Genomic DNA, 16,321 nt, shown 5'->3' with positions numbered 1-16,321 from the left:
TGCTGTGGATGAAACAGAGCTATCCCCGGGATGGAAACACAGCAAAAAAACTATGGGGAGGATACATTTTTTTACACTGATAGTGAAGTAATGCCATACCTGTTACTAAGACCTTTTCTTAAATGTTTGCACATAGCAAGCTGCATAGACCTTGTTCATGGTAACAAATGACTTGCTTTATCTTCAATTTTATCTCCGCTTCAGAGAGCCAAATGACTGTTTCAACATGCTATTTTAGCTACTCCTTTATGTCTGCTAACATAGAGGCCTAATGTAGTCATCTAACATTGATAAATGTCATAAGTCAGTAATGTGCTATGTGGCTTCCCCAGAATGTTTCACTCTTGTTCTGACTGTCTGGATACGAGAGAAAGCATATTTAACTTTCTTTCTGGATCCTTCTGTGGATTCCAGTGTGGTCTAGCTGATGAAATAAGTATTCACTGTACAGCAACTGGTGAAAGGTGCCTATCAAAATGTTAAGCGTAAAACTGCTTTAACAAGACAATATTGGTTATAATTAACAGTACGGTTTTAACATGGATTTTTTTTTTTTTTGGTCTTTTTCTTTTCCTTAAGATCAGATTGCAGTAGGGAAAGTTGTAACCCTAGCAGCAAAGACATGGAACTCAAACTGCCAAAAAAAAAATCCAGTGGGTGTTTGTCATAACTGCTGCTGTGAAACAGATTGAGACAACTGGAAAGAGATTACCTACAATAGCACTTGGTTTTCATAAAGCCCCACTCTTTAGTTAATTTTAATAAATTAAATTACAACACCCTCCCCAGCCAGAAAACATCTCCAAATTGTTGAAGAGAACAATGAGTGACATGCTTGAGGACAAAACCAGAATGGCCGTCATAGCTGGGGAGGAGATTTCAGGCTTTCCTGGCTTTTAGAGATCACTGGGTTATGCCACTCTCTCACGCTGTGCCTCCCCCTTCTCTGTCTGACAGGCGATTTGATATCGCATAATGTCCCTTTTGTCCAAATCATACACAATGCAGGCTCAACCTGCTGAAATGACGGTAGCGGTACTGAATCAAGCGCTGCCATGTCAGAGAAAATATGGTGATGAGAGTCAGCCATCCCCACACTGACCCTGACATCAGGATTCCCTACACAGGTGGCTTAAAAAAATATTGTGTTTTTCCTGAAGGCTATCAGACATCCCCGGTATCATCGTAAAAGTTGCTTGTGTCGACTAGCTACTGCTCTGGCGGCAATACCTTTTCTGACAGAACGACACGTCCGTGAGCGTGTTGACCCGGGGGCTGGCAGATTCCCTGGGGCCGTCGGGGAGGGTCTGGGAGCTGTTTTGTGGGATCTGAGAGTTCCTCACTGCTCTGTGCTGTTTGTTCGAGAGATAGCCACTACGCGTTTCCTACGCTGTTTCAGTGAACTCTTGCATTTAATCGTTAACCCGTGTTGGCAGTAACTGGGATTGTGATAACTATAAAATACAATTTTAACCAGATTAGAATAGGCCTAAAGCCAGAATCAAACTTCCAGAGGCCGACAGGAAAAGAAGCCGAAGTGCTGACAAGTAGTAAGCAAGAATAAAAACTAATATATAATTTAAACAATGTGCTAATTAATATGATATAGATACTGAAAGCCCTGGGAAACTGAGGGAGGGCTCTGTTTCCTTCACAGTTTAGGAGCAGCCAGAACAGCAGCTTTTTGCCAAGGTAGGGGAGAAGACCCCCTCCATGTGAGTTGCTAACTGGTCTTTACCAACTTTGGCAAAGAAAGCCTCCCAAAGCTAGCTGAGATAGCGGGAAGTCCAAAGGAAAGGAATAAAATGTTTATTTGCTGTTAGTTCATCAGTCTCTTGAGTCATCAGGACAAATTAAACCAAGTCAGTTCTTTGCGTTTGACGGACTGGGACGCATAATTTTAAGATCATTTGGAGCGATTCTGTGGTGAGCCCTACAAATGAGAGTACTCTGCTATTTTAATCTAATTTATTGTGTGAGTGCTAGACTAAAGTAAATTGCTGTACTTAATACCTGTAGGTGAGCACAATAGTGTGCTTTGTAGAAACACGTTTGAACAACTTCTTAAACGCTAAATGATTTCAGGTGTGAAGAAATTGCTGTGAGCGGTATGCTGAACCACTTGGTGAAAGATGGTATGTTTGAGAAGTGTAGGTGTGGTACAGCCTGATGCATTTCATACTTCATTGAGAGCTTTCTGGTTTGGTCTAACAGGAGGTGATTGGTTCTATCCGCTTTCAAGTAACTTATTTACATCCTTAGGCCTAGATCATATCGTATCATATCGTGTGTCTGGGGGTTAGTTCTGGTCTGAGCCATAAAAAAAAAAAAAATAATTCCACTATTAAGAGATTTTTCTTCCTGTTTTTAAACCATTCTGGTACTTCTAAGATGATAAAATTAATGACATTATTAACCACTCTTTACCTGGCTGCTTCCAGAAAAGATCGTTGTGGTATTGGTGTGTGAGACAGTTGTCTTCACTTTTACTTTAGAAAAAAAAGAGAAATTCTGGGACGTGCCTTTGACTGTGTTTTGAGTAAAGGCAAAAAGAGGAAATGGAGCAGGGGGGAAGATGGAGGGAGATGTTCGGAAAAGACAACGTGTGTAAATGAGAGACTAAAAGAATGTGAGCAAGACAGAACTTGCTTTTTGGTTTTAATAGGAAAGGGCAAGATTATTCATTTTGACTCCTTCAGTGAGTTTGTCTGAGTCTGCCCTGGAAGAGGTCAGGGCTGTGCTGTCACAGTCTAGCAAACACTCTGCTGGTGGTTGCTCACAAAGAAGTGACACATTCCTTTTGAGCCGTTTAGGTTGTGCGCTCCCAGCTTGAACGCTGAAGAAAACTGTGTGAGGAGGAACTGACGGCTGCAGAATTAGTAAAAGAGGCTCACGTGGAACATACCACGGTTCCTGGGCAGGATCCTGTAATCCTAGATGGGATGGCGTTATACTGCACTTTCATGTTGGTTGCCCTTTCGTATTCCAGGGAACTATTTGGAGAAGCAAATGCTGTTTGGCATGAGTCTAGCGCTGCATGATTTACATTACTGTTATTGTATTTTATAGCGTGCAGAATCGAGACTCGGTTCTGAACAGAGTATATGGAGATGTGGCTGCCATTTGTCAGTCCAAATTTAATTAGCTGCATTAGCTGTAGCAGTGAAGATTGAGCAAGCAGGATGTGCCTAAACACAGGCAGAAACATCAAGAAACAGTTGCTTTTAAGGGAGAGTGGCCCAATTTACAATCAGGTTTCATGCTTCTTATTCTCTGACAGTGGAAGTCTGGCCTCTCATTGACTTGGACTAATTTGAGGGGGGAAGGGGGGCGAGGAATTCCCAGAGACGGAACTTGTACAGCTGTAGGTTACCATCTGATGCTGCTGCTGTATCCAGCTGTTGTATTAGTATTTATTCTAGCACAACACTGCAGAAATAAATAAAAAAAAAAAATAGAAAAGAAAAAAGCAGTAGAACCAGAATGCCTTGAAGTAGTTAGCTCAACAAAGACTGGCGCAGTCAACCATTTAAATACCTACTTAAATCTCAGCATGTTCAAAATTCAGCAACTTATGCTCATGCTCTAGAGCTTTGCTTGTCTGGGCCAAAGGACTGGGAAAAGGGAGAGTTTTGACAATACTGGAAGAATTATGAGCTTGGTGCGCCTGGAATTTCTCTAGTTTATATACCTCAGCAAAACAGGTGTAAAAGAGCACTGCGTCACCACAGTAGCTTCTTACAGCACTGATGTGTGCATATAAATGCCTGCAATGCGTGTTAGAGATGCGGACTCGGAACACGTTGCCTCTGTCTCTGACAGCAGGTATTTCCCTGGAAGTGCAGAAGGGCCAAATTCAGACCCGAGAGAGATGGTTGCAGCTTCTTTGAAATCAGAATTGCAAACACGTATCCTAGATCTGAACTTGACCTTAAGCCAATTTGTATTTCCAGTTGAAACATATTGGAGAAACCAGGGAAGTATTTTTTTTTTTTTCCCCCCTCCTTTTTGCATGGCATGTTTTGACGGCAAAGTTTGTTTCCGGTGGTAAAATACATGACAATATTAAAATGAATGCGTCTAATCACGATTGACCAGGCATGGTATAAAGCTGGCTACAATCTCTGAGAAATAAAACTTAGCTGGCATGCCGCAGGTGCTTCTCGAGCAGGAGGGGCTGCTTTTCTAAATAGGCTGTATTTATTATGGGTGGCTGGGTATCTGCATTCTGGCTCCGTTCCCTGGAGTAAGGAACTGACCACATTACTATTTGCAAACACAGGGTTCACTCAAGTGGTACTAAAAGGAGAAGAGGTGGGGCAAGCAGAGCCTTTAAAAAGAAAAGAGGAGTCCGTCCAAGTTTGTATGTAAAAAGCAACTGCGTTTTGGAGCAGGACGGTACCTGGAGATCTCACTCCCTGTGCTCCACTGAGGGCTGCCGTGAAGTTTTCCAAATTCGCTGCTTTTAAGATTTAAACGGCAGCTGTGCTTGTTGCAAGGAGGCTCACAGTGATCCTTGCGAGCATTGCTTTTAAGCTGTGTTAAATTTGTGGCAAGAGTGTCAGGCATTTCATACTTGGCTTCCAAAAAAAAAAAAAAAAGACACGAAAGAAAGAGAGAGAGAGAGAGAGAGAAAAAACAACATGTGTGGGGAAGAAATCTCCCAGGAATTTCTTCAAGGTTGTAGTCAGACACAGTAAGGGCTAAAGTGACAAGAAAAGCAAGGCAAAGATAAAACTTGGTATTGTGATAAGATGTCTGAGTGTAAAGTGGGAGATTGCAGAAACCTTTTGGGATTACACATGCTCATCTTGTCCTGGATATGACTGAACACAAGCTAGTTTTTCTCTAGTGACAGTTCAAAAAGCCCTCAAGATTATGTTTCTCTTCCTTGTTGCTTTTTTGCCAGTGATTTTTAAAATCGGTTTTGTCAGCCTCTCCGCTCTGCAGCACTGGAACTGTCCTAATGGATACCGATTAAAGACTGAAAACTCTGCTTGTGTAGGTAAGTTGCCGACCATTCACAGATCAAGAAAACTGCACTTGTATTCTCTTAATTAAGCTTCGTAATTTTCAAAGAGTTTTTTTTTTACAGAATGCTTGTGTGTTGTACTGGCAGAATTGATAAATCAACTTCTTGATATCTTTTACTTCTCGTAATGAGCAGAACTCATCCTGTTCAGTTTGTTTTTCAGAAATCAGTCGCTTGTCTGTCAGTTTAACTATTAGAAAGCAGGGTAAACTTTTATATGATCATGAAGAGATCCGAAGTGTTCCCTAGTTATCAAAATTCCTTGCTATAGCTTTAGTGTCTCTGTGTTTTCAATACATGTGCACGCACAGATTCTTGCTTCTCCATATGTAAAATTTGTGTATAGGTGCATTTTTATATTTCTATATGCATGTAGAAAGAGTATTTTAATGATTATGTATTAGTATATATTTACATATGGGCTAGACAACTTTAAAAATCTGCTTTTTCTGTGTTTATCGGTGCATGTAGGTATGTGTGCTTATATTTAATGCTACATCTCATAAAATACATGTCTAGCACATGTGTTTGATACTCTACTACTAATGTCTGGGTGAAATGTATACATTAATATTAGTATCATCACCTCAAGTGATTAGGAACACGTAAAATGCAGGTTCCTATTCTTTACAAAGAGAAAGACAAAGACTGACAGAACCCTTCTCCCTACCCTGCTGCCTTGAAGTCCGATTTTTATTATTTTTTTTTTTAGAAAGCCAGAGTCAACGAAATTGTGGGCTTTGCAGAGACATGAGGAAACACTCTGTAAGGATTCAAGCAAACAGACCTAACGTGGAGTTAATGCTTTTGCCTTAGAGTGCTTGGGCTTCAGAGGCTCTGCCTCCGTTTTTGACACAATTCCAGTGATTTAATAACAGGTGCCTCATCTGTGCATTCTGCCAAGAAATACTATCTTGTAAGCAGAAAACAGAAGCATGCATGTTAAATGCTCTCGTATTGAGAGGGGAGGAGCTAGGCGGTTTTTTGCGTACCAATGATAAACCTGACTGAAGACTGACTCAGAACCTTGTCTGAGAGCCAAACACACCTAGGGTGTTTCCACACTGATACTTGCATTCGAATGAGAAGCATACTTCTGAAATGAATCTCCATACTGCCACATCTTACTACGCTTGTCTTCTCATTGTGGAGCACTCTCAAAGTGCACAAACTGGATTCCCTTTAGCCCAACCTAAACCAGAGGGTTTCCCCTAGGAGAGCGTCTATCCTCTCCACTCTTGATAGCCATTCAGCCCATGGGACCGAACTAGACCTGGTTCTCCATAAGTTCAACCTGAAATATGTGCAGTGTGTATGTCATATCCTCAGCAACTGTTGCACTTTGCACAGCCTTTCCTATAGGTCTGCGTTATTTGCTAATACGTACGTAGCTTCCACTGCCTGGTTAGGACGTACATTAGTTATGACTGCTACATTGCTGGATTGCCCAATTAGGAGCTCACGTGTAATAGGACAATCCTACTGACATGAAGGGAATTGCTTGGCTATTGTTTAATGAGTCACAACGCACTCTAAATATTGACATTCAAAAGGCTGCAAAGATGTATTTTTATATCAGTTGACATATTTCACATATTGATGTACATCGCTTTTCCATTAGTGGTAGACATAATCTGCCCTGCATTATGTCTTTTCTGTTGAAAATTAGATACATTCAGCTGCTGTATGAATGGGGGGACTCTAGGTAAAGCACCAAAACAGAACGGCCGGTAGCTCAGCAAACTCTGCAAGAAATAGTAATAGAAGTCTTTTGCATAAGAGCTAACGTTACTATGACATACTCTAAGCAATTCGGTGTAACAAAGAATAAATTAAAAATAAGACGGGCTACCGTATCTTTTTAATTAGAGAGCACTGGATTATGGGGGATTAAGCAAAGATGAAATTCTGATATGAAATGTAAGACTGAAGGATGCTTTGGTGGAATGGATTTCCCCTGTTCTTTCTTCTGTGTGCTGGATACCCAAGTCGTGTTCTGACCAGAAGACCGGATGTATGACATTCTAGTTCGTTAATTATGTCAGATAGAGGGTGCAGTGGCAGCAAGTGGTAGGAAGCTGGAGGCAGGCTTTGAAGGTACCAGTGGGGATAAAAGGGGTGAGTGGGAGACATGACTCATACCGCTGAACTGTGAACAATGACAGCAAGCTGAACCGTGGCTCGGCCACCATTCTTGGTGAGCTGTAGTAAATACACCAATTGTCAAATATTCTTTATCGTCTGTGACCGTGGTGGCATCCTGCCAGCCACAAGGACTACCGTGCATTGAGAAGGTGTCTGCTCTCTGTTAGTGAACTGTTACAAGCGACACTTACTGGAAAGCGTGTAGGCTTTTCTAGATTTGTTTTCCATACTGCCACTACAGATGAAAGTCTGGGTCGTGCTCTTCTTACATTGCTAAATAGCTCGCTTCTTAATTAGTTCCTTTAATTTCCAGGGGTATTCAAAGATCAAAGACCTTCTCGTCCTGTGGAAGTATAATGAAATCTAACCCTAAATATCTCACATAATTTTATACAGTTATTTTAAGAGAGATTATTTGAATCCTGACTTGGTATGCCAAGAGAGGAGAACCCGTTCAGAGGGGCCGTGTGTCCCACAGCAGCAAGGTTTATGGGAGAGAAAGTATGGGAGAACAGATCATGGTCAGAACGAGACTAATCTGGCGAATAAACATATCAATTTATCAGCAAGTTATGGTAGTATTGGAAGCATTTCTGCAATTGTTGACATTGCCATCTTGATTTGGTAATTTAGTTTAAGCTGATGTCAGGACTGGGGACTCAGTTACCTTTAAATAACTCATCTTTCTTACACCCCAGTGAAAACATAGAACCTTCTGTCTCTAAAGAAAAGTGGTCTGGGCTACACAAGAGTTATTATTCCCACAAGGTAAAAACATGCACAAAGTTGGTCCTGGGAGAGCTTTGGTTTCTAACGTATTTGACCGTGTCGGCATACAGGGTACACCAGGGGCTGGGCCTTATGCCCGTTGGAATCAGTTGCCTGTGCCTTCCTGAAGTACTGCTTTAACAACGCTGTTTTTTATTCTTGCGTGGTGTAGAGATGCTTTCCCCACTGGAGACCAAAAAGTTTCCTGCATGGCACATCTGAAGAAGCCCCTAGAGCAGCGCCTTGCATTATCAATTTTAGACTAGATACTACTGCCTGTTAGTCTTGGACTACCCTAGGTAAATATATTATGGTCTGGATGCTGCAAGACTGGAGGTATACTTTGGCTTCGGGGCTGACTTTGAATACTCACTTTGTAAGTTTTCAACGTGAAGGAAGATAGTTATTAAAAAAACCTCAACAACAATATTGTAAAAAAGTTTTTGAAGAAGACAAAACACAGCCCACATTATTGAAGTTTTACCTAATCATAGGTTCTTAAATTCTGTACATCTCTACTAACTTCCGACATTAACTGGTCAGACCTCGTCACTTCTTCAGGGCTAACATGCTGCACATTCCTACAGAGCTACAGCCTGCAATTGAAGGTGACAACTGCAGCTATCTAGGTCAGCTTTTTTGGTCAGATGCTTCTTTCCGTGTCTGAAGCTTTCCTCCGCTTTTTCTTACTGTTCACCACTCTTCTGCCATGGCGCACTGGTGATGCGGAATATTAAGTTATTCCTCTTTGTATTACGTCTTTAAATTCACCTTGGTCAGCTAAACCCTGGCTTCAGTTTGCTCCGTACAGCCTTTTGAAGACACACTATTAAAACTTCTTATCTTGTAAGAAAGAGCAATATGAAATGCCAAAACTACTAATTCACAGCTATCCTTTCTTCGCAAGCATTGGGTAAGGAGCAGTAAGAGCCAATGAAACGGGGAACCGTGTTGTCTACCCCTGTCATGACAGGGATGAACCTGTTGAGACCCCACTGTATCCCTCTGTATTTCAGAAGAGCTGCAGTCGAGGTGTGCTTGTTTGCTTATTTTCAGTAGCTGTCTTCCAGCTAGCTCACTTCCTATTATACTGCCTTGGGGAAAGAGGCTTGAAAATATTGTTACCAAATAGAGGAATTCTTGTATATGGGTCTGAAACCATGACCAATTCATGAGAAGCTTCCCATTGAATTCTCTCGAAATTGGATCCAGCTGAATGCGAACAAATACTACCTTTAGCTGTAAAAACTTAGATCAAAATAGGAAGGAGGCGAATACGTTACAAGAAATGACAGAAATGCCGTCACACATCGCATGGAGCTTAATCCTGAAGAGGCCTAAGGGACAGACTCCAGGGCCAACGATTAATACTGCAAGGCTCATCCGTGTTTTGCACAGTGGAGAATAGCAGCTATTAATTTCGTGTTCTGTTTTAAACAAAACTGACTACTTTCTAGAATCTAATTTGAAAGCTGATTTTAAAGGGACCTGCATGACGGTATTTGCTGATGCCTTTCAAAGAGGGCCAGGTGACAGCCTCATGAACTTCGGCTTTGGAAAGCAAGCCAATAACAATGTATTGAAAGTTGCATGATCTGGGAAGTAGAGGTCCATTTTGTAGTTACTAATTTACACATAGAATTTCTTTCGCAGACAAAACCAAAATATATTTTTTTCATTCTAGTGCCCAAACCTTTGAGATCTGAGTCCAGAAAGGTAGAAAACTAAAGAAACTGTAGTCCCTTGAGATCTCTCTTGCTGTTTCTCTTCAGGATGTCTGGAAGTGGTTTCTGAATTTTATTTCAATTCTAAATTCGATTCTACTTTATACTTGATTAATGACATGATTGCTCTTGCTGTCATACCTGTGATATGATCACCTCTGCGGCTCTGGACTGGAAGAGTCCAGGAGTTCATAACCACCTTATCGTGTTCACATTGTGTTTCTTACCATAGTCTTTAAGCACTTCACAACCTCTATCCTCTCAAAAATTGTGACTTTAAGCCTCATTTAAAATTAGAGAAAGAAGATTCTGAGCTGTGTCTTGTCTATTTTATCATGACCTGCTGATGGAGCATCTTTTTCTGGTTTTGGCTATCTTCAGTTCTTTGAGTTGTATGCTTTTAACAAAATGGATAAAAGGCATGGGCTCCTTTCTTCATAACACAGATGAACTTTCATGTTCAATCTTGTTGAAAAGATTATAGTGGCGGCTAGATATATAGCGTATTGAATTCATCTCCAGTCCTACTCCACAGGAACCAAGTTTGAGTGAGGTTATTTGAGTGTGTGTATCTGCACATATATATATTGCGTATATAATGTATGTATTTGGGGCCCTAACAAAACGCAAGTTTTGGCTCACTGTGGTTTCTCTGTATCCCTGTCAGGCATACTAATGCTCCACCTTCTGCAATCAGAGCGTTTCTCAGGACTCTCAATAAAGTAGCATATTTGTATGCAAAGTCATTGAGAGCTGCCAACATCATGATGACATGATTCATCGTTTTTGCTGATTCTCAAGGCATTTTTTGCATAAAGAAGCCTTTGAGATCTGACCAGAACCTCATTCTTCCTTTCAGGGCTGGCTGTCAGGCCACTGCAGACAGCTTTTGTGTTCACTAAGCTGATTTCTTTCACAGGGTAAAGTTCCCACTGGGGGAAGCGGTTGCCAGGAGACGTAAAACAGCTACAGCAGGATGCGACCCTGCGCTTGGCTTTGGCACTAAGAGTGCAGGTGAAGGCACCGCTACTTACACCCGATGGATGGTTTTATGATAGAGTTTTCCTAAACCTTAAGAAACAGCTTTTTTCTTGGTCTTCTTCTTTTAGGGTATTTTTTTTTTTTGGTACTTTAAGCAAAGAAGAGAGCATGTTAGGCATAGGACCCTCTTCCATTGTTAGCGCCGCAAAAGCTGAATGTTCTCAACGCTGCGGCGTGTTTTACAATAGCGCTGTGTCTGTTGGTGCTTCCTGTTTGCCGCTGGAAGGGGCATTCTCCCGTGGCCCAGCCGCCTGTCGCCGCTGCGCCCCTCGTCTTTTATTGGGCCGTTATTCTTCCACTATAGCCTTTCTTCAGCTGGGGCAATTGCTTGCTTTTCAGTATGTGTGGGATTATGCTTTTATTATGTGAACTTTGGTGGTGATGAAAATGGGCAGATTGATAACCCTGAAATCCTCTCTTCAAGTACAATTACTGGGGAGGCAGTGTAAATTCTTGTAGCCTGATCAATCAGCGTGCTCTTTCTTGGAGAGTCAGTTTTGTACACTCATATAAAGCTGGAAAATCCATCCTGTAAATAACAGGTCATTATCCAGTTACCTTGGCACATAGCTCAGTAACCTGTGCTTGATTAAAGCATGTCTTCCCAGTCTGATCTTGACTTGAGAATATCCACTGATATTTTTCAAAGCTCCACGGTTTTTCTTGGTAGCTAGTTCCCTTAGTGAATCACGGTTCCCGTTAAAGTGTGAATTTAATGTCTAAATTTGATTTCCCTGGCTTCAGTTCTCAGCCATCAGTCCTTGTTAAATCTTTCCTGCGAAAGATTAAAGTGTCCTTTAGAAAATCTGGTACTTTTTCTTTGTGAAGGTATTTATATACTGTGATCAATCCTTCTCCCAAGCTTCTTTCTGATAATCTGAGCAGACTGAGCTCTTTAAGTGCCTCACGGAAAGGCACTTTTCCTTACCCTCAAATCAGGCTTTTTATCCTTGTTGTATACACTTTCTAATTTTTCAGGATCCTTTAACAACCTATATCTGAGAAATACAAACAGCATGCCAATGTAGTCAGATCACTGCCATATACAGAAATAAAATTATTTCCCTACTATGATTCATTTCTCCTGCCTTGGTACGTGTCGTGATTTGAAATTTCTTGCCCAGTGACATGCTAAGAGATCAGCTTTCTGTTCAGTATGAACACAAATCCTTTTCAGATTAAGCAGTCTTGCAGATACAATCTGTAGGTCAGGCCTATCTTATTTAATGTGCTCTTTCTTGTGATTGAATAATAGTTCTTTCACCACTGTTTCACGTTGCTTAGTCATGTGACTTCTGTCTTTAGCAGTCTTACTTCTACACAGTTGCCTTTATTACCCAGACTTGTGATTTCCTCAGAGAAATAGCACCAGGTTTATTTAACAAGCCACTATTGTCATAAAAGTGTGTTGACTAACATGAACTACGTTACAGCTGTTATCAACAGAGCCTTGCACCTGCTTTCGTACTGGTGACTAGATCAGATTAACTGGCTTAGTCACCAGTTACCCCAGCTGAAAACCAGTGCCTCGGGGAGAGATAGAGTGTTCATGCCTGCAGACTCCTTCGCATCTCTGCTAACACTGACAGCAGCTGTGACAACGAGCTGAGGTCACCAAAGCCCTCCCGTGTAGGTTATCGAAGAGCCCTTTGTTTTTAATGACTTGCTGGCGGTATTATCCAGGAGTAGCTAGTTGGAAGCTGACAGCCTGGAGCTCACGGTTTCTGTAGCCCACCAACAAACTTCTAAGCCAGTCAAACCTTTCTAGAGGGGATTTGGAGGAGTCGCTCCTTTAATGCTGTGGAGAATGGCACGTACATCCCTAGTACATGTGGGAAAATATGCTCCTGAAAGCTGATTGTTCGAAGAAGATTGTGGGTTAGAATTAGAGTCCTTTGTGGAATTAAGTTGCTGAAAATGCTTCTGCTTACCTTTGTAATCTGTTCAACAGAAATCAGTGGCATGTGCTCTGATTACGTTTCATACATTGAAACTCATAATTCATCTGCTATGTGGAACAACATCGCGGGAAAACTCTGAAAACACTATGGAAACATTCCCTAGTCTGTACAGACATGTTAGGTGGCTGTAAAGCATTGACATTCTTTTTGAATGACTTTGCTACCTGACAAGTGTTTGACTTTGCTACCTGACAAGTGTTTAGAAACCCCTAAACACTTCTACTGCACGTAGTTGTTTAAAGCAGTTGAAGGAGACAGTTTCCCAGACCCGTGGGATATTGGAGATCTGGTTGCTTCGCTCTCCCTAGGTTACTGACAAGGAAAGTTTCTTTCAAAGTGCTGCTGTGAGTTGGTTAAATTGCAGTTCCTTGTAGTTATCATAAGGTGCCGTTTCTGACCTCCTTTGAACCCGGGGGATCCTCATCTAACACACACAGACCTCCTGAAGCACTGTTGATAATTTGCACTTGATTCAAATGGTCATCTAAGATAAGTTATCCAAGGAAAAGCTCTTCTTCCATTGCCCTAAATTCTTGATCAGGAATACAGAAAAAACATAGTTGTCAGCTCTACTTGGAATAACTCAATACGTATATATAGTTTTGGTTATGAATCTATGTCCTTTAGTGATTTCATCAAATGTGTCCCTTCAAAATAATTTGTGTTGATTCCCTTTTCCCCGTGTGTGCAAAGTGAGATGATAAAACCCAGAACAAAAGCCACTGACATCAAATAGATCTCGGGCAGGGAAAAAACTGCTCCTTAGAACAACCCTCACAGTGGTTATGCTGGAAATATACCAGGGTCTGGTACTGCTAGACATCAAACACCTCGGGAAGTTACTATCAGAGGCATGTTTTCAGTAGGAACTGAAGTTTATCTAAATTTCTGGGGACATCCATGGGTCATCATCCACGGTACTGCCAAAGGGGTTACTTTTTTTTCCCCCTTAGTGTAAAATATGCTCCTCAGTGATGACCTTTTATTAAAAAAATAAAGTCCTTAATATAGGACTTAATAGTTACTGCCTCGGGCACCATAAATCCATCAAATGTCTTTTAATTCTTAAAGGCTGTAACCTAATCTACCAGTTAAGAGCCAAGTTTCTAACTAGTTTGCTTGCTGCATTGGTTTGCGTTTCTCTTGTTGGTGTCAGAATATAGTGGGTATTTTGGTGTTTTGTATGTATTTTTGAGAGTTGACTCAAACCAAAATGAGCTCAATGTGGAACTCAGTGCTGTGGTAGTCTGCTGCTTTGCTGTTTTGCAAAGTTTGTTAATTTGTTGGCAAAGTTATCACTGTGGAAGCAGCTGCAGGCAGCATTTGCATAGCAAATGACAATGCAAATCACAGAAATGGAGTACAAGACAAGTCTGTTCTCTGTGTTTCAGCAATCAGAGACCAGAGTGCCCAGGCACTAGGGAGAATGGTAATTTCCCTGGGCGGTCTTCTAAAAAAAAAAAAAAAATAAATCACTGTGCATGTGACAATGGACAAAACAATAATTCTGAAACCAATGCATGAAGCAATACAGCCATCCTCCTCTCCCTTTTTTATTGATGGGATATTACATTTTGTGACCAATTTATCATTGGATAACTATGTCAAGGGTGGTATTTCTCTTCGCTACTTTTGCTTTCTGAATTTTCCTATCTGTTCAAAAACCCGTTTCAGATATTGATGAATGCCTTGAAGGTGGTTTGGGAACTTGTGGCCAAACCTGTATCAATGTGCCAGGGTCCTACATCTGCTCCTGTTTGCCCGGCTACACTTTGGATATTGACAAATGGTCTTGCTATGTGAACGGTAAGGTCTTTTTCTTTTTTTGATGGCTAAAAAAGAGCTTTAGAGATTTAGCATTATTTTTCAAGGTGAACTATGCCCATCTGGTCCCTACTAGACAGCGACTGGGGTGCCCTGGGTCACTGATGGAAAAACTGCCTCTTCTACTGTGTGGGTAAGCAGCAAGGCCAAAGTGGATGCCGCAGAACAGTGATGGTGAAGAATGGAAAGTATGGTGGTGGGAAGGTAAAAGAACATATAAAAACAAACAAATAAAAATAAACAATGACTTCCTGTTTAGTAAACATACTGTCTCTGTGTGCTTGGAACTGCAAACTCTCTTATCCCATCCTTACTACTTCCAGGAAAACACGGCAGTACACAAGATTTTGCTAACTTTGCCTCTTTTGGTGTGTTGACATTGATGTATTTCCAGTGTGTTTAGGTTTTAGGGACAGTGCTGTGAAATCATAAGCAGGAGGTCCTTATTTTTGGTTTGGTCCATCGGTGGTTTCTTAATAAACATGAGTGTTACTGTGAGGTTTTTTCTCTCCCTTGCTCTGTCCTCAGTGTATAAATTGATTTTTAATGTGTAAGGTGCCTTTGAATTTTAAAAGTTTTTAGGCTTCTAAGAGGAAAATATCCACAGTTATGGCCTTTGAATAACCTTCATTTATCCTCAACTGATGCTACCCAGGAAAAAAAAAATTATTTGGATTTTATTGATTGGTTTAACACTATATTTCATCTAGAGTACGAGGTGGGAGTGGTGTGAAGTTCACCTCTCACCTCTCCACCCGGGTTTCCTGAATGTCTGTTTTGGTTCCTGTCTGGGATATGCTGCAGCTCCCCTCAGATCCAGGAGCTCAGGTTTTCGTTTTCTGACTAATGTTTGCCTGGGAATCTTGTTAACGCAGAGACGGGATGTGATGGGGAATGTTTCTGACCCGAGAAGTAGGAGATATACTCGATTCCCTGATAATGTAGCCTTTGGGACCACGAATGTAACCAAAAGTATTCTGTGCAGCTCCCAAATTGGCACCAACATGATTACTTCAGTCAGCTCCTAGAATCATCGTTACTGACAGCAACACGTGACTCCCAAAGACCCAAGCTGGATTTTTTGTAGCCCTGCCTAAATATCTCTAGCCCCTTAAATAGAATTTTTAATTTATTTTTTTTTTTAATCAAATGTTTTGTAAACTCTTCACTTCTGAACTGAAGAGAAGGGAAAACAAATATGTTACCGCGCAGTGATATGTGTGCACAGGTATCTTTCAAAGAACAATCCTACCTTAATATTGGAGGACTTCAACTTTTTTTAACATTATTACTAACATTTATAGCACCAGTAGAAAGCGAGTGCTGGCTCAAGAGCTACTGTGATGGATAAGAAACCCTTATGCTAGGTATAAACCCTTCTACAGGGGGTACACCAAGTGAAATACCCTCATGTATTAAAGACAGGAAGCTCTTTGGTGCAGATGTTGTTTACATGTTCATTAAACCCCTGATAAAATTAAGTTCCAAATCTGACTGGTGCCTCTGCAATCAAAGTTAGATTATTTTATTTTTTTTTCAGTCCCTGTTCCATTTAAAGCTCTTATACACAGGCACCTGATAAGAAATTCAGAGAGTAGAAAGGACAAAACCAAAGTATTTAGATGCTCTTGGTCAACTAGTTGGCAAAAATGAGGGCAGTACAGCTGTCAAATTCCTGAAATAAATCAACCTTGCTACACTTCACCGTTCATTTACCATTTACGTAAAGCAAATCTTCATAGTTTAAATATTCTCACATGGGGTTGCTCAGTGCAAATAGCAGAAAAAGGGAGTCGCTAAAATCTTAGAAGCAGCTGTTATAACTG

At 41.0% G+C, this 16,321-nt stretch overlaps 1 protein-coding gene across 1 annotated transcript in view; it reads left to right on the top strand.

The window, feature by feature from the left end:
* Positions 1 to 4,878: 4,878 nt before the first annotated feature.
* Positions 4,879 to 16,321, top strand: part of EGF (epidermal growth factor) — a gene marked incomplete at its 5' end in the record, with an annotated part of 64,353 nt that continues 52,910 nt past the window's right edge. Inside the window, 2 exons of the mRNA XM_082482771.1 lie at positions 4,879 to 5,005; positions 14,346 to 14,477. Coding sequence (XP_082338897.1) covers positions 4,879 to 5,005; positions 14,346 to 14,477 — 259 coding nt within the window. The remainder of the gene's footprint in view (positions 5,006 to 14,345; positions 14,478 to 16,321) is intronic.

This window comes from Vanellus vanellus (genome assembly GCF_965231255.1).
Source record: "Vanellus vanellus genome assembly, chromosome: 4".
In the NCBI taxonomy this organism is placed as follows: Eukaryota; Metazoa; Chordata; class Aves; order Charadriiformes; family Charadriidae; genus Vanellus; species Vanellus vanellus.
The sequence above is the reverse complement of the archived record's forward strand: the minus strand, read 5'-3'. Positions and strand labels throughout refer to the sequence as shown.